A 26,596-nucleotide genomic window follows, 5' to 3' on the forward strand; every position below is an offset into this window, starting at 1 on the left:
CCCCGAACATAATAAAAATCATTTTTCCCCCCCTTTCTTTCGAGTACGATCGTTAATTAATTAATAAATTAATAATTTTACTTACGACAAATAAATTTCGATCGTTAAAAACACGGAAACACAAAATAAAAACTGATTTATTTATTTATTCACCTGAGCTAATAAAAAAAATGACGAAAGGTGAAATGTAAAAACCGCAGAGAAAAGTGGTTTTATACAAAAGTACTAAATTCTAAAGCCACGATGATTTACCGATAGAATTAAAGGTTAAAATTTATCTGTAAAAGATTAGGAAGCCATTAAGGAGAGATTCCTTGTTAAACGGTCATCGAGCTCCGGGCTCCGGAATTTACTAAATTTTTCAAATGAAAATCTTTTATTTGCACTTGTTTTATATTATCTTATCGTTTTTACCTTTTTTATATATATGTTTATTTGTTCAAGAACCAATTAGATTATCTGTAACCTTTTTTTTTTACTTTTTTTTTTTTATCGAAGATAAAAGCATTTCTCTTTTTACCACAAAATTTACTAAAGAGAAAAAAACAAATTTGTAAAAAAAATTGTTTATTTATAATAATAGTTTATAACAATTAGCAGTTACGATTGATTCTCTTTTTTTTTTTTTTTTCTAATAATAAAAAATTTGCCTCAAAAATAAATTATTTTTTAATTAAAATATTAATTTATTATTTTTAAATCAAAATTTTAATATTTTTTAACTAAATTTCAATCATAATTAAATGATTATTTGTGTTAATTAAGGGGATTTTTATAAAATCGAAAAGTGTACACATTAAAACATTCACCATGCGATTAATAATTAAAAAACTCGAAAAGCATGCAAATTATTTTCACTTAATTTTTTTTTCTAATATTGGCTTACCTCTTCAACTTCTTTGGTGAATTTAATAGGTCTAAGGTGGTATGTTAATATGCACACTTGCACAAAGTTTATGGCAACAAAAGTTGCATTCCACAAAAAGGCATCAAAAGAACAAAATATAGCCCATCCCCAAAGAGCGAAAAAAGCACAGCCAACCAGTAAAGTGCACCTCAGGTACAGTATTCCATACATTCCATTAGGTGCCAAATAAGACAAGAAGAAAAATGTATTTGCTAATTGGAAGTAAACATGATTGACTGGCTCCCATTTGAGGCAAACGGAAGCCCCGAAAATGGATGCAATGAAAGACATATTGTGGGTACTACCAGTTGGATACTCATCCATTTTACTATTATAACTATCTGTTAATATTCCCATGACAGAAGTTGTCAGAGTTTGCCAAGTAAAATTAACTTCATTATGATTTCCACTTTTAACAGAATCCACTAAAGTGATTTCCATACTAATTTAACAGCACCATATTTTTATATTGACTTTAAGTCAAAAAAAAAAGAAAAAAAAAACAGAAAAAAGGCATGTAAGAGATTTAGTTATAAAATAAAATAAAAATATATAATATTTTGAGTTTTGATATATCAATACTAAACTTATTTACATATAAAAATACCCGTGTCTCATGTTAACATTTTTTTTTTTTTTTATTTATTTCTGAGGGCTACTTTTGATACTAAAAATAAAAATTTAAATGTCAGAAGTGATTATTATGAGTGAAAAATCTCTTTCAACTCAAAATCAATAAAAAAAATTTTAATATCATTTCACTCCCAAACACTTCATGATAAAATATTTTTTTTTTTTTAAAAAAAAAATTTCCTTTTTTTTTTTTTAAATGACTTCACCTAAGTATTAATTTAAACCACATGTTTAAAACATATTTTACACTATCGACACGAAAATAATTAATTGTGATAAAAATTAATAAAGAAAAACATTATTTTGACAGTAGCCCCGCCATGATAGATATCTCAATAATATAAACAATATTCTACACTCCTGACATCTGTCGTGGAATTTTTAAAACAATTTTTCAACCGTCAACTGTTTCAAATTGAAAATTAAATTTGGGAAAAAAAAAGAGAATTTTTATGACTGAAATTTATCTTTTTTTTTTTGTATGTCATACCTTTTTGTCAAATAAATTATGATTCGAATTAATAATAATAATAACAAAAACTATTTATTGTCGTTTCAATAAACTATCAAGCATAACTCTTAGAGTTATGTGTTATCCTTTATTAACTCTAAATCAGATGCTTTAAAAATTCAATTTGGTAAATAAACAAAACAAAAATTAATATTATAAGGTATAATTAAAGGTTTAAGGTATAATTTATTATACTTGAGTAAAAAAAATAATAAACAAACAATTAAAAAAAAAAAAATTCCGATTATTACTCACCGTATTATATAATAAATAAAAATTAAATGTGGAAAGGAAAGAATTTGAAAATAAATAAATAAAAAGATTTTATAAATTTGACTAAAAATTATTATTATTATTAATATTAATATATATATATATAATTAACACAACACTAAATTATTTTTAAAAAAAGTTTTTTTTTTTTTCATTTTAATTATTATTAATATTTTTTTTTTTTACGTGCGACATCTTTCGACATCACTTCATTATTATTTATTTTTCAAAAAAAAAAAAAAAAAAAGTTTTAAATAACTAAATTAAAATAATAATAATAATAATAATAATAATAATAATACAATAATTGAAATATTAAATAAATATATGTATATATATATATATATGTATAGGAATAAATTTTTTTTTTTTTTTTTGTTTAATAAACATATAAAAATTAATTATATAATTAATATTCATTCTAATTTTTTTTTTTAATTAAAATTTTTTTTTTTTTTATTTTTAATTAAATTTTTTTTGACGTGACAGCAGAAGAGTGACCAATAAAAAAAACAATTTAAAAAAAAAAAAATCGATAAATACGTTACGTACGTTCCAGCAGTCTAAAGCAGTAAGAAAAAAAAAGAAAAGGGAAAAATTTTCTATATATTTATGTATTTATGTACTTATGTATTTATGTATATATTATACAATGCGTGAAAATTGAGACTAATAATATATATATCGATCGACGTGAAAATTTTTCCTTTTTTTTTGTTTCGCGGGGAAAATTACAACAAAAAATTCATTTCATATTTTATTTCATTCGTGGCTCGATACGTCAGAGGGGGGAAGTGGGGGGGAGGAATAAAAACGAAATCTAACACCAAACCATCGCGAATAATAATAATAATAATAATAAACCAATTAATCAATTTTTTTTTAAATTTACGATACGATAAATAACACTTATTTTCGACCTCGAATTTTCCTTTTTTTCCCAATACAAAACGCAATCCTGAAATTTAATTTTTAATGGAAAATCTGCTTCTTTTCGTGTGAATTTTCCTTTAATCAGGATCAAATATTTATTAATTCTCTACATTGTATAATATTTAATAAAAAAAAAAAAAAAAAAAAAAAGAAAAGAAAAGAAAAACTACAACATTGTGTTTTGCGCGTTAAATAAATACTTATTTTATCGAGTTTTGCACTTGACCACTTTCACATACACACGAATCCAATATGGAGGATGGAGATAAAAAAAAAAAACGTGACGTCACGAATGCGTTCTTCTTATGGAATCTCGAAACAATCGAATCATGTATCGAATTGACGGGAAGCGAAATCGAATATCGAACAAAAAGACGTATTGAGCACAATTTTCTAATAATTCCATCAACTGAACATTGTTTTCCTGCAAACGAAAAAAAAAAATGTATTTTTTTTTTTTTTTCCTTTTCGAAGTTAATCCCCCCCCATCCCCCACTCCCCCTCGTTAATTTACACTTACTTTACTTTTGGTTTCATCGCACCCGTACTAGCAGGACCACCACCACCACCACCGGCGGCGGCGGCGGCGGAACCACCGGATGCCACGGCAGAAGTATTAATTCCTTTTTTCTTTGCGTGCCTGAATTTTTTTACGTATGCCTCGATGAGAGATTGTATCTTGCTCGGATTTATTTCACCGCTTCTGCTGTGACAAATCTAAAATAATAATAATAATAATCATTTTCCGTTTCGATCGAGTCTAAAAGGAGAAGCGGAGGGGGGGCACAACAGAGTTCGTTACCTTGGGCACAGATCTCCTCAATATGTCCTTATATTCTTCCTTGGTAATATGTTTTCTAGCGTAGTGAGGTTTGAGCACGGTTTTCACTTCGTCCACAACTCTCTCCTGCCTGTTTAATTTCTTTAAAAACTGTCAAAACACATACAGGTAGATACATAAATATTATTTGAACGATGTAAGATCATGTATTAATAGCAAAGCATAATGCGAAATAAAAGTAAGTACCTTGTCTTTGACTTGCAATTCGACGGCCGAACTGGGTAAATCGTCCAATATCCTCAATTGATCCTCGTCCATTTTGTGCATGAAATTTTTATTAGTCGTACCTGAAAACGAGAAAAAAAATTTTTTTTTTTAAAATTTTTGTATTTTCGAGCATTTTGTCTTCGATTACGTACCTTTCTTGCTTAGAGACTTTGAAGGAATGGCTTTTGGCGACGAAGGTTTTCCACTCACTTTTGAAAACTTCTTATTTCCTCCTTTTATCGGAGATAGATTCGGACCGCTGCTTCCGAATAATAGATCAAACTTACTGAGCTGTTTGGCGGGTGATTTTCTCGGACCTTTGGCAGATCCTTTGAAAGAAGGTGCAGGTTTCAAATTTGATTGCGAAGGTTTTGACGATTCGATGGGAGGATCGAACAAATCATCGCCTTCGCTCGACGCGGGAGAATAGGGCGAATCATCCAGATCCATGGTCATATCAATGGTTTCGTTGGTTGCATCCTGCAGAGGACGAGGTTGCTTCCCTTGTTCCCCGTTTCTTTTATTTACATTACGAACGAGATAATTTCCAGATGTGAATACTTCGCTCGAATCCGCTCTCGGGGTAGAATGCTTTTCCGGAGTGGATTTCACCGAGTTGGGGGTTCGATTTACAGGCGATCCCAAACGGTGCTGAAGTCTTTGTATACCCGTCATTTGAAGGCTTTGAGTAGTCATTGTACCCGGCCTCGTTGTTTTCGTCGGAGACGGCATAGAGAACATATCCGTGGAAGCAGTTAAATTGGCAGAAGTGGGTGGAGGAGCGGAAACGACAGACACAACCGGAATTTGTTTCAAAACCGGAGTGTAAGACTTTTGAACTGTTACTGATGGGATTTTCATTTGAGATGATGATGATGATGATGATAATACTATGCTTATTTTTTTTTCAGGCGATTCATTTGACTTAATGTCTGTCATTAAAGCACCGGAAGTCTGAACGGGCATCACATTATTTGAGGAACAATCCACTACGGATATTGCTTCACATTTTTCAACACTGTCTACTTTGTCATCTTCGTTTTCCGTTGTCACTTCTTTTGCGCTTTCAGGACTCATTGCATGCTGTATCATGTCGGGTGGTGAATTTTCACTTTCAATGTTAACAGAAACTTGACCGTCTTTTTCATCTGATTTCGGACTTGGACGATTTTCCTTATCCGCTTGACTAGGGGAAGGTGATCTCGATTTTGTCGGTTCGAATGGATCGTATGCATCCGGTGAAGTTTGAGGAGAAGGCAACGTTTTTGGCGTTGAAGGTCCTCTCGGACCAGGAGGAGTATTTGGTCCTTTATGAGAAACTTCATTTCTGCTATCCAATTCTTTTTCGATTCGCCGATCTAACGATTCAATTCTTTGTTCCCTGTCATCTTCGTCGACTTCATCATCGTCGTCATCATCGCCCAACGGATTTGCTATTTGTCTTAACTGCTGCGGCTTGGCAATTGAAAATTTTATCTGTGGTTCCGGAGGAGTTTTCGGACCGGAAGCAGGAACGTAACCGTTTTCAATGGGACTACTTGAAGCGGAAACGGTGACCGATTCGCTACGAATAACTTCTTGGACTTTTTCTATTTCTCGATTCGGTGTCACACGAGTAATCGGTAATTGAGGAGTATGTTCTTTGCCTTCGTCTCCGCTCCCACTATCGCTAACAACTACCACGTTTACAGGTGACGGAGTTTGTTCTCTGTACGGTGACATATCCAGATCAATAACAGCAACCGGCTTACGATTAAGAATAACTTCGGCATCTTTTTCACTTAACCTAGTCAATTTTTTAGCTCGCTTTGAGCCAGCGTTCGATAAAGCAACATCGACTACCTTTTTAGAAATAACATTTGATTTTTTTACTTTTTTTGTCACTCTTTCAGACTCATAGTCCGACCCCCTCTTTTTTTTCCGTGATATTTCTGCACCGGGAACAGGGGATACCGAATTTAATCGAGTATTTCTATCAGAACTTATTACGGCGACGTTATTGTTCCCTGATGCACTATTATTATTCCTAAAATTTACACTAACTAAAACATTATCACCAGAGGCAAACACCTCTTTCGAATTCCCAGTTTTTTTCCTCTTCTTTTCATCTTTTCTCACCTTTTTACTTTCTTTCTTCTTTTTCCATTTCTTTTTCTCTTTTGTCGTAAGAACCACTGTTAATTTTTCAAGTGATGATGTTCGGGGCAAAGGACTTCTACCCCTAGACCAATCTGATGATGCCGATCTAGAATAAGACCTTTTCACATGCACTGGACTTCTTGTAATCGAACGACTTCGTCGGGGAGAAAATGAAGGAGACCTTGAGGCGTGGTTAGACCATGATTTTCTCGATCTCAATCTTTTTTTACTTCTCGCGGCTCTATTGACGGGATCTCGACTTCTTGATCTTGTGACAGATCGCCGTCTTCCGCGACTTACGGAACTTGATATCCGACCTACGGATCTACTTCTAGCCTTTGTTCTTCCTTTCGTTTTGATTTTTTTCTTTGTTTTCCGGTTTCGAGATCTACTCCTCGATCTTGAATAAGATCTTCGAACAGATTTACTGTGACTTCTACTTCTCGATCGAACGTATCGGCGACGTACGGGAGAACGACCTCTTCTATAACTCCGCGAACGAGACCTTGAAAAAGACCTGGAATCTCTACGTAACATATTTCTCGATCTTTCGCGCATTGGAGATCGACTCCGAGATCGACTTAACGACCTGGATTTGGAAATCAAATCTCTCCCGAACGCATCAGTTTTTCTAACTTCTTTATTTTTTACAATTTTCCTGACGTCGTACCTTTCGATGTCTTTTTTCTTATCCGTTTTCTTTTTACGATCTTTACTCTTCTTTTTCTCTTTTTTAGGCGAAGGACTTAAACTCTTCCTTTTTTCATTACTTTTACTCCTTCCCCTATCTTTTGACCGTTTTTTCCCTTCGCGATAGTTTTTGTCTTTTTTCGATGGTTTTTTCCAAGATAAGTCTCTTTCTTTATTTTTTTCTTTAGTAAATTTTTTATTTTCTTTACTGCCAAGTATTTGCCTCTCTGAACTAGATGACATAGACCTACGACTCCTTTTCTTTTCTGGGCTTTTTGACCTCATTTCATTTTCAATTTCTTCATTTTTACCTTTTAAAGCGTAAAATTCATCCAGTCTGTCTTTTTCGCTGTCATCAATTTCTCCCTCTTCGTGATTTCCTTTTCCTCTTTCCGATCGCCTTGTTTTATGTTTTTTATTTTTTTTCTTCTTTCTCTGAATTTGAATCGGCGATTTAGATTTTCTACTATGCTGAGATAGATCCGACAAAGACAAACTACTTAGACTTCCTTTATCACTAAAACCGTCTCCTTCTTCATTATCCGAAGAAACCTGTTCTACATCCAACCCTTCCAAACCAACAGCAATTTTTTTCGTAAAGTTATCGTTTTCTAATTCTCTATCTCTTTCTTTTCGATCCACTTTACCATCTTTGTTAAAATCGCTTAATCTATTTTCTTTGGGACTTTTTCGGTTTTTGTCCGACCTCTCAAAATCATCCTCCGAATCATCAGAATCGTATTTTTTATTTTTTCTTTTCGATCTTTTGTATTTTTCTGCGCATCTTTCAGGGGAAGAGCTCCTGTAACGAGAGCTACTTGGACTCTTAGACTTTTTGCTCCGCCCAAATTTAGGACTAATACTTTGTCGGTCTCTTTTTTCGTTACTATCTGAAAAACTATTAGACCGACTTTTCGTCACTCTTTTTGAATTTTTAGTTTCGGGACTTGTACTTTTCTCTTTTAAAAATAAAGCCTTGTCTTCGGTTTTTGATTCAAGGTCACAGTTACTTTCTTTACTTTTGTCTTTTTCCTTTTCTTTACTTTTTTCATCGTCCGATAAGTTTTGAACTGTTGAAACATTTTGTGATTCGTCATTTTTTTCCGAATCTTTTGCATCGCTAATTTCTTTCAATTCCTCTTTTTTTTCTTCAACTTTTTTTATGGGATTTAATTTTTCATCTTCTTTCAATTTTATCCCCTCCATTTTTTTCTTTTCTTCTGCTATTTCTCTTTGCCGCTCATCTTCTTCCTTTTGAGAAAATTCTCTAGTGGCCGATGAATAAATGTTAAAAATTGGACAATATTCGTCATCGTCGGAGGAAGCTCTCTGATGACTAGCTTTTACAGTTTCATCACTTTTCTTAGAAGTGAGTGAAGAAGAAGTTGTAGTCGGTAATTTTGCCTTTTCTTCAGATTCAGTTTCTTTTTTATCAGGAGTAGATGATGATGGTTCGTGATTTTCATCAATTACCATTTCATCTTCGCTATCGCATGGTTCGGCTGGATCATATACTTCACTTTTGTTTTTATTTCCTCCATCGCCAAATTCACCATTTTCATCGAGACTCAGTAAAAATGCAGAAGGCTCGGGGGGAGGACCTAAAGCAGGATAATTTGGAGCAGAATCTTCTGCTCCAGAATTATCTGTTTTATCAGCGTTAGTTTCAATGTCACTGTACAAATCAATGTCTTCTTCCTCTTGAGTTTTGGATTGTTTTATTTCGGTTTCTCCTGATGTTTCTTTTTTATTCGTTTTTTCTTTATCGGCTGCTTCTTCTTCATCTTCATCCTGTTGCCAAATAGGTCGATTTCGAGGTGGAAAAGGAATTCTTCTTAATTGTTGACGAGGAGGCATTCGAAACCGTAGAGGAGGACCTCCTCTACAAAATGGAGTAGGTCCTTGTGGGATGTTATTTAAATAATTTGCATAACCCTCACGGTCATTTCTAGGTGGTCCACCAAATCGACTGTAACCGACACCAGTTTGACTTTGACCATTTCTAGGAGAAAACATGTTATCTTGATTGTTTCTATTTTCTCCGTAAGTCGTTCTGTTAAACGAGCGGAAACTATCAGGTCGATTACTGGATCCTGGATACATAGGAGCTTGAACTGCTACTTTATTTGAAGTTGCTTCTCGAACGTCTGTCGTGTTCTTCTCAGATTTAGGCACGTTATCCTTGTTTTTTATAACCTCAATGCTTCCATCAGGATTTATTTTGATATTTTTCTTAGTATCTTTCGAATGCCAAATAGCTTGACTGTCAAGAATACTGCCTAAAACATCTACGTATTCACTTGTGGGAGGCTCAATAACATGTTTAGTCTTTGGGGAGCTAGATTGCGGCGCAGATTGAAGAGCTAAAACTGCTTTCTTGCGGTCACGATATCTAGAAATGTTTGTCCGTTGTTGAGCTACGGTGGCAACGCCTCCGGAACTATCTCCGATAATGTCTTCGTGTTCCGATCTAAAAATCAAACGCATTCAAAAATAAGTCACAGCATTTTCATTTAATAACATTCATACTTTGACAAGGTTCAAAAGACATTTACTCAGATGAATAATACTGGAATTCATTTTTAGGTCCGAAAATGTGAAGCTTTGGTATTCCAGCTCTGGAGCGATTTAAATCCATTGCTCTTAAACTGTTATTAGGTCTTATTTTAACATCTGGTATTAATTGTTTAGGATTTCTAGGGGCAACCATTCCAAGCATTAATGCTAATCGACCTTTTGGAGTTTTCGGAGTTCTAATTGATTTAACTCTCAGTCTTCTTTTTATTGGACTGACAGTCTGAAAGAAAAATGAATGAGTTAATTTTTTTTTTAAAATGAGTAATAGAAAAAATAATAAAAACAAGATATCTCACTTCTACTTTTCTCTTTCTCCGTCTTTGCTTTTTCCGTCTGTAAACCCTAGTTTTAACTATTTTTTCGGTAATAGTTCCATCCTCATTTTCAATTTTTATCCTTTTCGTTCTAGTACTTTTTGCTCTTGTTTTTCTTTTTTTAGTTTTCTTAGTCGTTCCAATTTTTCTTCTTTTTACGGGCCTTTTTCTTTTTACAGAATTCGTTTTGGTTTTTCGCTTCTTAGTTTTAGTTGTTTTTCTAACACTTTTACTTCTTTTTTTCTTCGTTTTACTCGAGCTGACGTTTTCTTCTTTTACTTTCCTTGTAAGTTTTTTTCTTTGAGTTCCGCTAGTACTGGGTTGGTCACCGTTTCTTTCATCATCAGAGCTCAAAGAATAACTTGAATCTTCCGTCTTAAAAAAAAATAATTTAAAATTTACAAACAAACGTATTTTTCATTATTAATTGTATTTTTTTAAAAATGATTGTATTTACCTCATCAGATAAGTATTCACTTTCAGAAGCGTTGCTGTCGCTAAATACGTAGTTTGCAACAATTCTGTTGACAGTGATTCTTATACGTTCTAAAAGTCTAGTCCGAACCATTTGAACCCTTGGTCTGAGCGTTCGAAAGTTTTCCGAAACATTATTCAAAAAAGCATCGAGCCCAGAATTGGATACAGCTTCAGACTGAAATAAAGATAAAAAAAAAAAAAAATTAAATATAATGTACTTGTTTATTATATTATTAGTTATTATGTGTTAATTATTGCAGTTTTATACCCTACTAATTGTCCTAAAATCACAATCAGGACAAAACCATTCATTATCATCTGGTATATCTTCTAATGGTGGTGTCAGGCATGTCGTGTGAAAACCCTTATCACAATTATCGCACAAGAGTAAAATATCTTCTCTGTCACCTGATCCACATATTTCACAAACAGTATCATTCATTGAAAGTAAATCAACATTTTCAGGTCCTGATGCTTGCGGCTCTTCAACTTGCACTTTCTTTACCAAATTACCATCTTTGTTTTTACGAACTAAGATAATTGAAAATTGTTGACGATCCAAAGGACAAACATTACTATTCTTTGACCATTCAATAATGCAAACAGAACAGAATAAATGATCACATCCCTCTGGATTTCCAACTTCTTGATTATTAATTGAACGAAGACAAATAGCACATTTTTCACTGTTTTCATCTCCACTATCGGATGTATCAGTCAACAAATCTGTTACTTTAGAAGACATTTTGACAGGTTTAATATAAGAACTAGATGATGATTGGGAATTTAAAGAAGAGTCACTGCAATCTGAAACAATTTCTTCTCTATTTTTATCCTCATGATCATCTTCTACCTGCAAACATCAAATTAAAAATAAATTTTTATTAATCAAGTAATAATATAAATTCATAATGATTTTTAAAAAATAACAGTTTTATACTGTAATTATTAGAAAACTACATTGATGATTTTAAAACTAATGTGATGCCTACTCATTTTAAGTCTAATAACAAAAATATGTCACTTTATTTTAATAATTAATAATTTAAAAACAATTAAGGTAAAAAAAAAATTGTAAAAACAACTAGAAATGTATAATAATTATTTTACTTCATTAAATTTTGATGTCTTTAATTTTTGGATTACATTGTCCTCTTGATTTAAAAATGTAAGCACTTCATATAAATTTAATTAAAAATTCATAATAAATTATTAATAAAATTTCCCAAAAATTTTTTTTACTTTTATGGAACAGGTACCAAAAAGCCTAAAAATTGTGATGTAAACACAATGGCGGTAGTATACGCCGCTAAAAAGTAGTACTAATGTATATTTAAAAAAAAATTTTTTTTCAAAACTTAAAAATGACAAACCTATTTAAAGTTACATCTTAATATGTATGAAGATTTTTTATAATTTTTAAAGATTGCAAAAAAATAATATAAACGAATTAGAAAAGAAATTCAAGTAACCACAAAATGTCAAAATATAAGAGAAATTACATATTGATCTATTTATGTCAAATCATTATGAAATTGGCTTAACACAAAAATACTTACATATAATTTTATATTTATAAAATAAATATAATATATTTAAAATAAAAAAAATTAAAATAAAAAACCTACTCATAAGCAAAGTTATAAAATTCTATAGATTAACTTTTCCCAAGTAAAATATGCCTATTATACTTGGCAAGTAAATAATTAGCTTACATCTGAATCTGAGCACAAATTTTCGTCCTGGGCATTTGAATTTGATCCCGAATTAGCTTTCATTGACTTTAACTTTTTATTCTTTGATTTAGATTTTTCATTATTCATGATTGAATTTTTTCAAATTCAAATATCTTTGAACCACTAGACACTATGTTGTAGTTTTACTCCTCTTAGAGATGGCAACGTGACGTCAAAATGAAAAAAAGATTCAATCAAGAAGCCGGTGGAATTTCTTAACATGGTTACATTTATTAATGTAGGGTTACCTCTGACATAATCCTCAATTTTTATAATTAATTTTTTTAATTAAGAATAAATCTTACTATAAAAAAAGACTTTATAAAAAATCTATTTCTTTTTAATCAATTCTTTTTTTTTTTTTATATAAATAAAAGGAACTATTAAAAATGTTTAATATTTTTGAGTCAATCAATCGTTATTTTAATATTCGAAAATACTTGGAATTTTTTTTATTAAAAATTTTTTATTGTAAGTCTTCGTGATTGTCATGAAAATTACCCGCTACCTCAGGTATTTCGTAGTAATAAATACCTATTAAATAATTACCAAAATATGACAATTATAATAAATAAAAACTTTTCATTTGTTAATAATATATATATTGTTTTTAAATTGATACATATAAAATAACTTAAAATCCTAATAAAAAAATTTCTGAAAATAAGAAAAGTTTAATGTACAATAGTAAAATATTAAAACATTTAGAAAATTATTATCTTCCAGTTAAAATATTAATTAGAGCAGCTTTTTCTTTTTCTTTTTTTCTTACATTTTCCATACTTCTTGCTTTCCAAGTAGATTTCCTAAGTTTTATGGGTCTGCTACCAACATATCGTCCTGAAAAAAAAATTTTTAAAACTTTATATATATTTTATAGTATTGCAACTTATTGCTAAATTTTATTTAAAACTAATTAATATAAATCAATACTGGAAAAAAATTATAAACTTCACTAGTTTAATGCAAACTCACCATTCATTTCTTTCATTGCCTTTATGAAATCCTGAGGATCTTTAAAACTCACAAAACCAAATCCTTTTGTTTTATTTGTTCGTTTATCTCTGACTACTTTGGCTTTTAAAAAAGAATTATATTTATTAAAGGCCCTAGTTAAAACTTCATCTGTCACATCATTACCTAAGTCTCCACAAAATATTCTAAAATCATCTGCGAAAAAAAAAAATTTTTAATTAATAATTACCAAATTAATTTAATTAAATTTAAAAGTTTAATAATATATTTAATTTTAAAAATACCATCTTCCCATTCAGCTAATGAAGGATCTTCCCATGTTTGACCTCCTGCCATTCTAATTAATTTTTTATTTTTCTTCTCTTTTTTACTCTTGCCATCTTGACCTAACACGGGATGAAATGAAACAGTCGTCGAAGCTTTCACTGAATCTGCCATATTTTTAGCACCACTTTTTAATCTCTTATTCCTTTCCATTTCCTCTTCTTCTTGCCTTATTTCACTTAGAAAATTATTTAATTCTTCATCTATATTTTTATTAGCCTCACTTTCGGCATATTTAGTAGGTGCAGCTGACACGACAACAGGTTGTGCAGGCCTTATAATAACTGGTCTAGCTCTAAAATTAAAATTTCCAACTATTGGAGGAGGAGGTGGTGGTACTCTAGTGACAGGAGGTACAGCAGCTAAAAAATTTTAAATAACTTTATTTTTCAAAATTAATTAATTTTCAATACATATTAAGAAAGTTAAGCTTACCTTTAGGAGGGCGAACATGATGTGGTATCATAAAAGGGGGTGGTGGTGGAGGTGGTGGAATACCAGTAAATGCAGATATTGGTGGAATAATTCCAGAAAAATTTGAAGATAAATTTCCTACTGGAGGAGGAGGAGGAGGAGGCACAGTCATTGGCAATGATAAGTTCTCAGAAGAGGCCGCCAAAGTATCAACAACAGTACCATCAGTCTTAGTTTTACCAACGGTTTCTAATTTTTTTTGCATAAGATCAAATGTGTTTGCTCCAATTATATGACGAGATTGAGATACAACTCCGAGAGGAGCTACATTGCAAGCAATTTCTGCCTCAAATCTAAAAATACCCAATAAATTTTGAGGTTATTTTTAGCAAGTGCATTTTAAAAAAATATAAGAAATTAAATTTTTATACCTGGTCATTTCTTCCATAAGCTTTATGGCATCGTCTTCGACAAAGGTACCCATATTTAATATTTTTCAAAACTATATCAACAAAATTAATTATTAATTATTAGGTAACTTGGTTCAATACTTTTTCGTTTACATTGTATTTCATTATAACCGACTAAATGAATATGAAATTTTTCATAGAGTAAATAAATAAATTTTGACCATACAAAAATTAAAACGTTGGGAAACGTTAACACAATTAAAATAAGTTAAAATATTTACAGATATACTTTCTTTTACTGTACAAAAGGAAAAAAAACTCGATCGACTCGCAAGTATTATTTATTCTTTAACAAGTAAATCTTTATGGAAGTTAATATCGTGAAGTTGTATAATTGTAATGTATTGATTTTAATTTTAACGTATTCCATTTATAATACTTGTATTTTGTGAGGAACTTGAAATCAAAATTGCATATTTCAAATGTTTTTATTTTTAATATATTACTTAAAGCTATTTATATATATTTTGCCATGTCGTACGCCTTTTTACATTGTCACAAAAAATACAAAATACATTTACTAGTACATTTAACATTAATTCAATTTCATTTGTTCCTCTTAAAAAAATTTTAAAGACTTACATTTTTTTTTTTTAATTTCAAAAATACACTAAATTAATTGCAATTTACAAGTGGCTTTTAATGGCAGAAGGTAAAAATAAATAAATTTCAATATTTTACATTTTAAAGTCTAAAATAATATTTTTATTTAAAATAATTAGGAAATAACATTTTTTTCTTTTCGAGAAAAAAATCATTTAAAAAAAAAAAACAAAGGAAGGGGGGGTAGGTAGTAGGGTTTGTACATCAACAACATTTTCACTCTCCAACAAAGAAATCAAATTATACCACATTTGGCACTTGAAGACATAAAAAATCCTAAAAAAAATTTACAATTCCAAAAAAAAAAAAAAAAAAAAAAAACTCATTTGTCATTTAAACACTAAAAAAAAAACAAGTAGTAGTAATAATAATAATAATGATTCAGTGGATGATGATGATGATGGTAATATTAATAATGATATCTCTGTTTTGAAACGTGTAGTGAGTGAGCCAAGAATTGATTTATATAACGATTAATTCTGACAAAAACACATTAAGGATTTAAGATCCCCATTTAGGTATCTGAACCTAGCCAAGAGGTATAAAGCCATCCAAACATATTAATTAGTACGCATAAACGGTTAACGCAATAATTCATTTTATACATGTTAATTAAAATTAAGATAAACAATTATTTTAAAAGATTATTTAAAAAAAGAAAAAAGAAAAATTCAAGTTTTTACAAACACATATGGGAGAGTATTCGATGAGATTATTGATTATTTTCCCAAAAAAAAAAAAAAAAAAAAAAAAAAAAAGAAACTGATTAAAAAATGTTTTTGTTGGGAGAAAAATCAAGTACAGAAAAGTCATTAGAGAGAGATAGAGAGAGGGAGAGAGAAAAGTAGTTAAAAGATGATTCATTCGCACATTAACACGCAAAAGATTATTACAAAAAAAAAATCATTTTTTTTTTTTTTTCCGACAGCCATCAACAAAAGAGAGCGAATTAATGTCAAATGGACTTTACACCCAATGTCTAGCTGAAAGTCTCGAAATTATTATTATTATTTATTTATTTATTTATTTATTTTTTTTTTTTTTTTTACCTATGTAATTGAAAATAAATCCGATAAGAATTTTATTTAAAAATATTTTTAATAATTCTTCCTGGAAGAAGGTTTACTCGAACTACCGTACCTTCCGCTAGAGCTCGCTGATGAACTCCTTCTCTTTTTCGAACTCCTGTGACGTGATCTAGACCTGGATCTTTTACTCCTTCGACTGCGATCATCTTTATGCCTTCTAGACCTATGACGACTTCCGCTCCTAGATTTACTCCTGTACTCATCCTCGCGATTTTGTGAATACCTCCCGCTTTTCCCCCGGTATTTTCGGTCTTTTTTCCCATCGTAACTACTTTCTTTGTACCGCCACCTATCTCGATAACGACGATCCCGCCTATCGGATTCTTGACTATCTCGACGTTTTCTACTAAAAGATCGCTCTTCGTCGGTGCCCTTATTTTTCCGCGTTCTGTCCCGGCTTCGAGATCTACTTGTTCTAGGAGTTTCGTTTCTTCTGTCTTCACTTACGTCACTTTCGTTACTATCATCATCTCTACCTCGGTGCTTTTTACCGTATCCATCCGTTTTTTCACTACTACTTCTATCACTATACTTCCGACTCTTTTTCTTTTCTTTTCTAAAATTATCATTTTCTCTACTGCTGCTTCTATCTCTCTTTTTTTTCGTTCTTTTACTCCTAACGGAATGAGAATTGCTAGATCGGAGACTTGCATCATCGGAGTCTTCGTCGTCGTCGTCGTCGTCATTGCCTCCGTGTTGTTTCCGCCGTTTTTTCTGATTTTTGTCATCTGAGGTTTTTGTGTCGGCATCCGAATCGTACGAGTCAGAATTTTTCCTACCTTTATGAGAATCAGCCTTATTTTTAGACGATTTATGCCTACCACTTTCATCGGGTTCTTCGACAAATTTCCGCCTTTTTTGCCTACCACCACTTCCTTCGTCCGAATGCCCTTGATTACGTGACGACTCGCGTTTTCCTGTTCCAGACACAAAACGTATAACATAAGATATGTCACATTAACTTGTTTGTAATTTTATATACAATTAGCTGCCAATGCAAATGTAACAATAATGAAAACAAGAAAAGAAGGAAAAATGAAAAATTGATGGAAATTTTCCGATTTTCCCCGATTTTACCTGAAATAAACTGCTGAAAATCTATAAAAAAAAATTTGTAATAAATAGCTTACCGTGGGTATCCGATTTGATTTTTGATTTTTCATCCTCGTTCTGTACTTGCCCTTGCTCGTCATTATCGGATGAATTATTATCAGAATTCCGTTTTTCTTTTTCCATTTCTTCGGCCAACCTCGATTCAATTTCTTGTGCAGTCTTCATAAAATTTTCTTTTCTTTTTTGTATTTGAAACTAAAAAAAAAAAAAATTTAAATTTAAATTTAAATTTAAATACAAGTTCGTAAAAAAAAAAAAAAGGAGAAAAACAAGAAAAAAGAAAAAAATTTTAAACCTGAAGTTCTGCCTCGGAATCACTATCTATTTTTCTTGAAGATTTGGATTCAGGATCACTTATCTCCGATTCGCTGTCATCACTTCCGTATATCCCCAGACCAAGACCTGTTAAATGAACCTTATACAATATGTATTTACGGTGAAGGGGGACAGGGAAAAAATAATTAAGGGAACAATTAAACTGACTTCAAATAAACTTCCAAAGCCAGAAATCAGTTTTTTTTTTTTTTTTTTCCTTCTTCAAGGTGTGAGTGTGTGTGTGTGTGTTTGGGTTAAGACGAAGGCTTCGACCTTTTTTTTTTTTTTTTTTTTTTTTTTTGCATCAACACTTATATACAAAGAAAAAAGCGTAGACAAAACTTACCAGATCTCCCGGTAATCGATGCTAAAGCCTGGGTCTTCCGAAGACGCATGGCTGGAGCTTAATCGCAAATATAAAATATTTAGTAAATGATATTTTAAAGTCAAAATACAAGGTTGGAAACAAATCAAATAGAATAGAATAGAATTCTCGTGGAGCCATCTTCAACTGCTTTCAACTTCCTGAATTCAAAAAACACTTTACATACATTTACAAAAGCGATTCTCTTTTTATTTTTTATTTTTCTCTTTTAAATAATTTTATGTGTGTTTTATTTGGATTTTTTTTTTAAAATTTAAATTCATCGATGCTCCAAAATCGTGAATTATTAAAATCATCATTTATATCATGTTTTAAAGTTTATTTTTTTTTTTTTTTTGTTTTATTAATCTGACGTCAAAATATATTATTATTTTTTTTTCACTTGGACTAGAAAAATATTGTTTATAAATTATTCATTATATATATATATATTTTATAAAAAAAAGTTAATCGCGTTGTTAAATTATTATTATTATTATTTAAAATTCGGTTAACCAATTTTATCCTTTTATTCTTGTGGTCATTTTTGAGTTTATTTGAAAAATACAAACCAATTGAAAAAATCGGTTTAAATACCATTTGTAGAATTTTATAAAAACTTGTACCTTTGGCCCGAGCTTTTTGATACACTTCCCGTGCCACAGATGTCATTTCCTCAGTTGTTACATCCAATAGAATTTGAGTTAAAGTCCTTCTTACTTTTAACATCTATTTACAAAAAAAAAAAATTTTGTATTTAAAAAAATAAAAAAAAAATATTTGCATTCGTTTTTTTTTTAAAAAGAATAAATCTGAAATACTTACAACCTCCTCCATCAATTCTTCCCTCGATTTTGGAGGTTCAGGAGGAGCAGGACTTGGTTCTTTATTATCTATTTTATCATTTGCTTCAGTGTTTTCAGGACTACCTACATTTTGAAATCTTGATTTTCTTTGCTTCACCACATTTTTCTCCATTTGTCTTTTAAAATCTTCTACTTCATTTTCTAATTTTATTTTATTAATGGTTTCTACTTTGCCTATTTCCGTTTTTTCCATGGAATTTAAAACATTTTCTTCTTCTCTTTTCTTTTGCAAATATTCTTCTCTTTCTTTTTTTTGCCTTTCTTTATCCATCTTCTTTTGTTTTTCCCTTTCCATTTTTTCCAAACCTTCTCTAATCCAAGCAGGAAGTTGTTTTCTTTTAGCAGCATCTAAAATATAAATGAATAATTATAATGTCAAGTTAATACATAAATTATAAATTAAGCAAAAAGGGTACCTACCTAACGTTTCGACAATATCACTTTCCTCCATTTTTATACTACTTCCTCTAGGTCTTTCTCTGTCTTTGTCTTTTTCTCTTTCTCTATCTCGATCTAACCTTCTCCAAGAATACCTAGAATTTCTAATAAAAGGCCTTTGAAGATGACCCTCTTTGGTTAATGGCCCACCTGGAATTTCAGATGTAGATCCACTCCAAAAACCAACAGTCTACAAAATACATCAATATGTTTTGGTCAATTAAATGTCTGCAGATTTTTGAATTTAATCAAAGGCAATTAATTATATTAACATTATCTGAAATTTCAGCTACAGCTCCATGATTATAATCAATAGTGGGTGCTATAGCAGGATCTATGAAACTTGTATAACCATAATTGTCTTTTCCATGAGTAGTTGATGCTGTTGCAACATCAGAGGGAACAGGAGGAGCTGTTGTTGGACCAGAAGCTGCATTTGTTGGCATACCACTCCAATTCCAACCCCACTGCTGCCAGTTATTCCAAGAATTCCAACTAACATCTAGGAAACATATGAAAACAGAGTATTATTAATTTTATCCATTTATAATGCTGACAAAAAGTAAAATTAATATGAAACCTGGTTCTTTTTCATCGTTTTCAACATCCATTGGAGCTTCTCCTTTTTCTTTGGTGTTAGCATCAGACTTTGGATCAACAGGGAGAGGTGGTGGTGCTGGTGTCACAGTCGTGGCAACATTAGTGGGTAGAGACTCTTTCATTTGTATCCATTGTTGAGCAAGTGCAGCCCAATCAACTTAAAATAAAAAGTCAAACTCATAAATAATTGCAAATACATTTAAGCATATTTAAAAATATTTTTGTATAAAAATTATTAAATTTTTTCGAGAAAACTATTCATTTTTTCACCGAACTAATTTATTATAGAACATACCATCTTCGTGAGAAACATTTTTGTAGGCTGAAGGGTTGAGGGCCCATTCAGTAGAAAATTGTTGCCCAGTCCACATTTTTGGTTTATAAGGTTTTTCAATATTTTTAAGGTAAAACCCAACCCATATCACCACCTAAACAGACGGTACCAGAGTAATCATAAACAACAAATTAAGAGAGAAACCGGATATCGACCACCAATGCGTTTAATTATAAAAAAAAAAGGCCCCGATAAAACTTTTACATAACATTTTGACGCATAAAATTTTTTATTCATAGAGGTCGGTAAAATCGATATGCCGTTTTATTCTGCCGCCCTGGGCCTTTACTTTCATTCTGCAATAAATTGTCAGTTTGTGAGCTTGGGAATTTCGTTTTGTCAAAAAATTTTACCTAAAAAAAGAAAAATTTTTTTTTCTGTTTAAATTTATTTAAAAAAAAAAGAAAAAAAAAGAAAAAAAAACAATTAAGTATTTCTTGTTTTGTTAAAAATTAAATAATAAAATGAATATCGCTAAAGTAAGAGCAACTGCCAGAAGCATCTTTGCCTTGAAAAATTTCATTCGAAACAGGTAATTATATAAAATTTTGATGGTTTTTCATAAATATTTGTATTAAATTGTTTACATTTTCAACATTTCAAGTTAAATTATTGTTATAGGAATCGTATTTTACAATAGGCGTTATAATTTTAATTGAAGTATTTTCATTATAAATTTTTTTTTTTTTCATACCAGATATGACATGCGCTTCATTTTTTTTTTTTTTTTCTCTCCATCGTTTTCATTTAAAATAAATTACAATTGAGTTTTTATTTGCCACGAGGCACTTAAATATTTTTTAGTTTTGTTTTCTGTATACATGGATAATTCTCTTTTTATTTTTCATTCCGGAAAAACATAATTTCATTTCAACAATGAATAATTATGAAATATTTGTAATAATTGTAAGTCTATAATTAACCTATATATAATGACTTCATCTAACATCAATATTTTTTTTTCCAACCCTACTTCTACTATAACAAACTTGTTTAACCATATTCAATTTTGTTCCTGGTAAAATGATGCATAACCACCAATTCAAAGAAAATATTATTTCTGTAATTTGTTTCCTTGTATAAATGTTTTACAAAGCTTGGTTATTATAGACATTATTAAAAAAATTTTTCATGTTCATTTTCAACAATTTGAATTATTAAAATCATTTCAATTAAGTTTATTAAAATTATAAAATATTTTAAGTAATACCCAATTAAACGAATGACGAATGTCATGAAATAATTGCTGAAATGTCATTGAAGGTATATAAATATTTATTAGCAAGAGAAGAAAAATATTTATTGTGTATTAAATAAAAAAAATAATTATTTTCATGAACAAGGAAATTATGTATATATATATATATGAATGCATCACAATGCCATATGTATTCAGTTAATTAAAACATTTCGTCTTTTCTTTTTTCGAAAAGGATTTATTGTGCCAAAGTTTATATTTTTATTTTATCGAACTTTTCTTTTTTTTTTTTTTTTTTTTTTTTTTTTGTTTTTTCAATTCAATGTATGTACACAATTAGCTATTGTCTCTATTTAATTTTTAATTAGTTATTAATTTAATTAATAGAAAAAAACAACAACAACAACAAATATTTGTTTACTTTAGAAATCTCATTAAAATTTATTTTTTATCGTTTATTCATCAAAAACAAAATAATTATTAAATTTAATTAGTTATTAAAATTAATTATTAGTATTATTATTATTATTTATTTATTTATCAAACTCTTATGATGATGATGATAATAAGTTGTATTTGTTCTTATTTTAATCTATTCGGATAATGATGCACATTATTTTTTATTATTATTATTATTATTATTATTGTTATTTTACTGCAGTCTTTTTAAATTCATAATTAAAAAATGAAAAAAAATATGGCATTGCGTCACGGGTGTAATAACATTTTAAATATTATTATGATTATTATGTCGATAAAAAAAAATACGTTTCCGACATTTTACAACGTTGAAGAATTTTTTTTTTTTTTTTTTAAAGAATAAGTTTTTAATGTCAAATGGCGTTCGAAATGTTTTTTTTTCAATTCTCTGTCGTCAGCAATTCATTGGGGCAAGAAAAGAAAAGAAAATTTACCATTTAAAATCGATAATTTGATTAGAAAAAAAAAAAAAAAGAAAGTTTTAAAATTAATTAATTTTTCTTCTCGGTCGGATCCATTAAAAAAAAAAAAAAAAAAAAAAGACGGAAGGTGCCCCCGGGCGGGTAAACAAATAGAAAAAGTTTGATGTAAGAAGTTACGTAAATTTGCAAAGAATTTAAAATTCACAAGAATTGCATACAAAGAATTTCTGGTTACGATTTCCTATTAAGCTATAATATAATAACTAAAAGGGTTGAGCAATTGTAAGGCATTTTTTTTAGGTTTGATTGATTGATTATAACAGTAAATAAAACTTCCTGCTCTACTTGGGGCACAATACACGAATTTTAGTGAAATGTATTATTATTATTATTATTATAAGCAACCTTGTCGCGCGAAAACCGAGACATACATGTCTCAATCCCCCCCACTAATTAAATTATTGCATAAAAAAAAAAAAAAAATTATTTTGATTTTGAAAGGGAGGAAATAATGGGATTGTGTGGCAAAAAGCAGGACAAAGATATGTTTGAACGAGAAGGAATAATTTTAAAAAAAATTTTTTTTTTTTTTTTTTTTTTTTTTTTAATCCATTAAAAATAGTTTATGTCGAAAAGAAAAATTGAATAATAATAATAATAATGCTTTTGTAAGTTGAGTTCAAGGTATTGAAAACCTGTCTAAATCTATATTTAGCTTGTATTTCGTAGAATGCCTGAGGTAACTATCGGTAAAAAAAAATAATAATAATAATATGAATTGGCGGTTAATTCTAAAAAAAAAAAAAAAAAAAGGCAAGTTTTGATGAAAATAAAAACCGTTGGCCTTAATAACCGTCAAATATTACATTCTCAGACTTTTTGTTTTTTTTTCGTAGTGGGGGAGGGAGGGAAATGTTTAAATTGTTTTTTAATTCTTTGATCACTTTAGATATATATATATATATATATATTCCAGGTTAAAAATGGCTACCAATTAAAATAAAAATCTGAGAGAGAGAGAGAGAGAGAAAAAGAATGCAACAATTCATTAATAATAATAATAATAAATTTCACTCAATTATTTATATAATGGAAATTATTAAATTATTAAATGATTTTTTTTAATAAAAAATTATTGTACTTCGCTTACCGAGTTTAAATACAATTCAAAATTTTCATTTTTTGCTCTAGAATATGTTAATAATAATTATTATTATTATTAATAAATTTTTTAATGTTTTTCATGCGTGTTAGATTTTTTAAAATTTTTATTCTAGTTTCGTTAATGTGTTTTTTTTTTTTTTTTTTTGCTTACAATAAACTTTTGGTAAAATAATGATACATCAGGTTTTTACTTAGTAATCGCCCCGTTAATAAAAGGTCACACCTGACCAATTAAAACATTAGTTTTATTAGTAATTGTTTTATCCGGTACAATAAGCCAAATAGTAGTAGTAGTAGTAGTAGTAGTAGTAATGACTGATTATTATATAAATGAAATTTTTTTTTTTTTTTTTTTTTTATCGTCTAGATCTACGACTACAATTTTGGAAGAAGAACAAGCTAAAATATCGACGTTAGACGAAAAAGAAATCACAAAACACGTGAGCATAGCCGACGGATGGTGGAACGAGCACGGGGATTTGAAAGCATTGCACTCGATGAACAAGCTCAGAATTCAATTGGTAAGAGATGGTCTCATGTATACGAAAAAGGCGGACGTGGAAAATCCGAACGGTCCGAGGCCACTTAACGGAGTCAAAATATTGGACGTGGGTTGCGGAGGAGGCATATTGAGCGAACCTCTCGCGAGAATCGGAGCCGACGTCACGGGCATCGATCCCGGACAAAAGCTCATAGACATAGCCAAAACCCACGCGGCGGAAGATCCGACCGTATCTGGAAAAATCAGATATTTATGCGAAAGCATCGAAGATCATGCGAACGGACATAAGGAAAAATACGATGCCGTCGTCGCGTCGGAAGTCATCGAACACGTGGCATCAAAGGAAATATTTCTGGAGTCCTGTGCAAACGTACTCAAGGTAAAGATTTAAATTTATTTCTTTTTCGGGTTCGCAAAACAAACGTCGGATTTGTATTATATGGTAAATCATATGGATGACACTGTTTGTGTTCGGTGTTTGGAACGTTTTTTTTTTTTTTTTTTTTTTTTTTTTTGCTGAATATTTTTTTTTTTTTTTAATTCGGACAAAGTGGAATTTTTTTATTTATTTATTTATTTATTTTATTATTGAAAATTCCACTTTGATTCGAATTCTCTTCAAAATATTGCCGGATGGCCGCCATTGGGTCGCGAAAAGTGTTGCCAAATTTTTTATATATTTGAATTGATGGTATCGAACGTGTCGTTTTCAAATGAACATCCTTACAAACAATACAAAAGGGAAAAAAAAAAAAAATTTTTTTTTTTTTTTTTTTCCCATCCATTCTCATTTGATTACGACAGACTTTGCCGTCAATTCAAATTCATTCGGTTTTTATTTATTTTTATAAAAATAAGAAAAAAAGCCCTTCTGTTGCCTATAAAAATAAAACGCCGCATGTCGTTTTTTTTTTTTTTTTTTTTTTTTTAAAGTTTCCAACTTGATTGCTGGTAGCGTAAATATCAACTTTCACCAATATCAGTCAGTCAGACAGGCAGTCAGGCTTCTCTTTTATATTTGAAAGTTGCTGGAAAAATTTATTAATTTTCGATATATTGATGATTGCATGAAGGCATCTCGATTAATTTCATTTTAAACGCTTTGTGATTTTTTATTATTTTTAATTCAAATTTAATTCTTCCATATGTTTAGTGTTAGAAAGGCGAAGAAAATAAAAATTAGGTTCCTCATTAAATGTTATTATTAAATTTGTATACATTGAACTAAAAAAACAAAAACTTTATTTATAATATTAACTATATTTTTAATAATTAGGCATGCGTTGTGACTTATTATTATTATTATTATTATTATGATTGCATTTTTTGTCACGACCTGATTTACAATAAATCATTTAGGCATCGGGGGGAAAAAAAAAAGCAATAAAAAGATATTTGAGTGAGTCAAAAAAAATGTTTGCGTGCAATTTTTGGGCTTTTCTGCTTTTTTTTTTTTTCTCTCTTATTTTTTTACGTCATTTTTTAAATTTTATTAAAACGATAATAATGGCTGTCGCGGATTTTTTTTTTTTTGTTTTACAAATTTTTTTAATTTGGCAACGCTTTAATTTTTTTTGATTTATTTTTGATTTATTTGAAATGACTTTGACAATGTCTAGTCTACCGTGTCAGACAACACGTTACGAAACGGTCAATGTAGCCAACAAAAAAAAAAGAAAAAACGAATGCAGCAGCATCTGGAGCTTAAAATATCTCCGAATATCAGAAAAAAAAATTTAAAAAAAAAAAAAAATGTTTAAGAAACATGGCGTGCTGTCAATCGTTAAAAATATCGATTAGGCTTCACCAAAGAAATGCTTCTTTGCTCGTGTGTGTGTGTGTGCGTGTGTGTCATTATTTTACATTTGTTAATAAGTTTATGATTGCTTATCGTTGCTTATTTAATGTTTATTTATTTATTTATTTTTTTCTGTTTTGTGTAAAAGAAAAAGAAAATTTATAAATATTTTAAGTTGTTAGAATGATAAATTTGAAGATAAAAAAAAACGGGAAAATTTAATTGATTTTTTTTTTTTTTTTTTTTTTCACTTTTCAATGTTAGTCTGCGGCTTGTATTTATACACATTTCAAATTTATTCGGAGTAATTATGGCCATTTTTTTTTTTTTTGTTTTTTAAAATAATTTAAATTAAATTAACGTTACGTAAAAATCTGACACGGTTGATGATTTTATAAAAATATGAAAACCCAATTGGCAAATCCGGCAACGTTTTCAAAACTCTGCAAATTCTTCCTACCTACGACCTTCGACCTCGTAACTTACCACCACCACCAACACCGTTCCTCATTTCATTCATCCCATTTCCCCTCAAAATAGTCGGTATTTTAATTTTGAGGAGGCGTTTTCAATCACCACATCGTGTGTGTGTCATCGACCTTCAATATGAGAAATGATTTCGTCGAAGGAAACAAGGGAGAAGTCGCCTCCTCGTCCAGTACAAAATCCGCATACATTGAATAAAGTCAAACGGCAAGACAACCGACACCGATCCATCATCCTCATCGAAGATAGAGAAGAAATAGTAGGAACGAAGATACGAAAATGATGACGGAGTGAGATGAAGAAGATATTTTTCCAAAAAAAAAAAAAAAAGGGAAAAAAAAGGAAAAAAAGGAATAGGAGGAAAAAAGGGGGATGAAGAAAAAGAAGAATACAAGAGCGGGTGT

At 30.0% G+C, this 26,596-nt stretch overlaps 6 protein-coding genes across 6 annotated transcripts in view; 1 reads left to right on the plus strand and 5 right to left on the minus strand.

Moving 5' to 3' along the window:
• Window positions 1-450: 450 nt before the first annotated feature.
• Window positions 451-1,348, minus strand: Phum_PHUM106860 (popeye domain containing protein, putative; the record flags this gene model as incomplete). The annotated part of the gene is made up of 2 exons (XM_002424042.1): window positions 451-459; window positions 887-1,348. 2 exons carry the CDS (start codon window positions 1,346-1,348, stop codon window positions 451-453), a joined length of 471 nt encoding a protein of 156 aa, XP_002424087.1.
• Window positions 1,349-3,543: 2,195 nt separating this feature from the next.
• Window positions 3,544-11,498, minus strand: Phum_PHUM106870 (arginine/serine-rich protein, putative; the record flags this gene model as incomplete). Its single annotated transcript, XM_002424043.1, has 10 exons — window positions 3,544-3,681; window positions 3,783-3,974; window positions 4,060-4,188; window positions 4,285-4,385; window positions 4,458-9,604; window positions 9,690-9,931; window positions 10,008-10,393; window positions 10,503-10,677; window positions 10,771-11,355; window positions 11,463-11,498. The coding sequence occupies 10 exons, from the start codon at window positions 11,496-11,498 to the stop codon at window positions 3,544-3,546; spliced, it is 7,131 nt and encodes a 2,376-aa protein (XP_002424088.1).
• Window positions 11,499-11,746: 248 nt separating this feature from the next.
• Window positions 11,747-12,325, minus strand: Phum_PHUM106880 (uncharacterized protein; the record flags this gene model as incomplete). The annotated part of the gene is made up of 2 exons (XM_002424044.1): window positions 11,747-11,824; window positions 12,218-12,325. 2 exons carry the CDS (start codon window positions 12,323-12,325, stop codon window positions 11,747-11,749), a joined length of 186 nt encoding a protein of 61 aa, XP_002424089.1.
• A 628-nt stretch (window positions 12,326-12,953) lies between these two features.
• Window positions 12,954-14,435, minus strand: Phum_PHUM106890 (rrm-containing protein, putative; the record flags this gene model as incomplete). Its single annotated transcript, XM_002424045.1, has 5 exons — window positions 12,954-13,078; window positions 13,214-13,408; window positions 13,498-13,599; window positions 13,973-14,304; window positions 14,383-14,435. 5 exons carry the CDS (start codon window positions 14,433-14,435, stop codon window positions 12,954-12,956), a joined length of 807 nt encoding a protein of 268 aa, XP_002424090.1.
• Window positions 14,436-15,031: 596 nt separating this feature from the next.
• Phum_PHUM106900 (uncharacterized protein) lies at window positions 15,032-20,179 on the minus strand (the record flags this gene model as incomplete). Its single annotated transcript, XM_002424046.1, has 13 exons — window positions 15,032-15,112; window positions 15,271-15,300; window positions 15,997-16,015; window positions 16,165-17,029; window positions 17,243-17,384; window positions 17,521-17,627; window positions 17,887-17,943; window positions 18,477-18,633; window positions 18,730-19,118; window positions 19,191-19,398; window positions 19,481-19,710; window positions 19,789-19,965; window positions 20,104-20,179. 13 exons carry the CDS (start codon window positions 20,177-20,179, stop codon window positions 15,032-15,034), a joined length of 2,538 nt encoding a protein of 845 aa, XP_002424091.1.
• Window positions 20,180-23,717: 3,538 nt separating this feature from the next.
• The window catches only part of Phum_PHUM106910 (hexaprenyldihydroxybenzoate methyltransferase, putative), a gene marked incomplete at both ends in the record, with an annotated part of 5,572 nt that continues 2,693 nt past the window's right edge, over window positions 23,718-26,596 (plus strand). Inside the window, one exon of the mRNA XM_002424047.1 lies at window positions 23,718-24,287. Within this exon, the coding sequence (XP_002424092.1) occupies window positions 23,718-24,287 (570 nt within the window). The remainder of the gene's footprint in view (window positions 24,288-26,596) is intronic.

Source organism: Pediculus humanus, genomic scaffold, assembly GCF_000006295.1.
Source record: "Pediculus humanus corporis 1103172107457 genomic scaffold, whole genome shotgun sequence".
Classification (NCBI taxonomy): Eukaryota; Metazoa; Arthropoda; class Insecta; order Psocodea; family Pediculidae; genus Pediculus; species Pediculus humanus.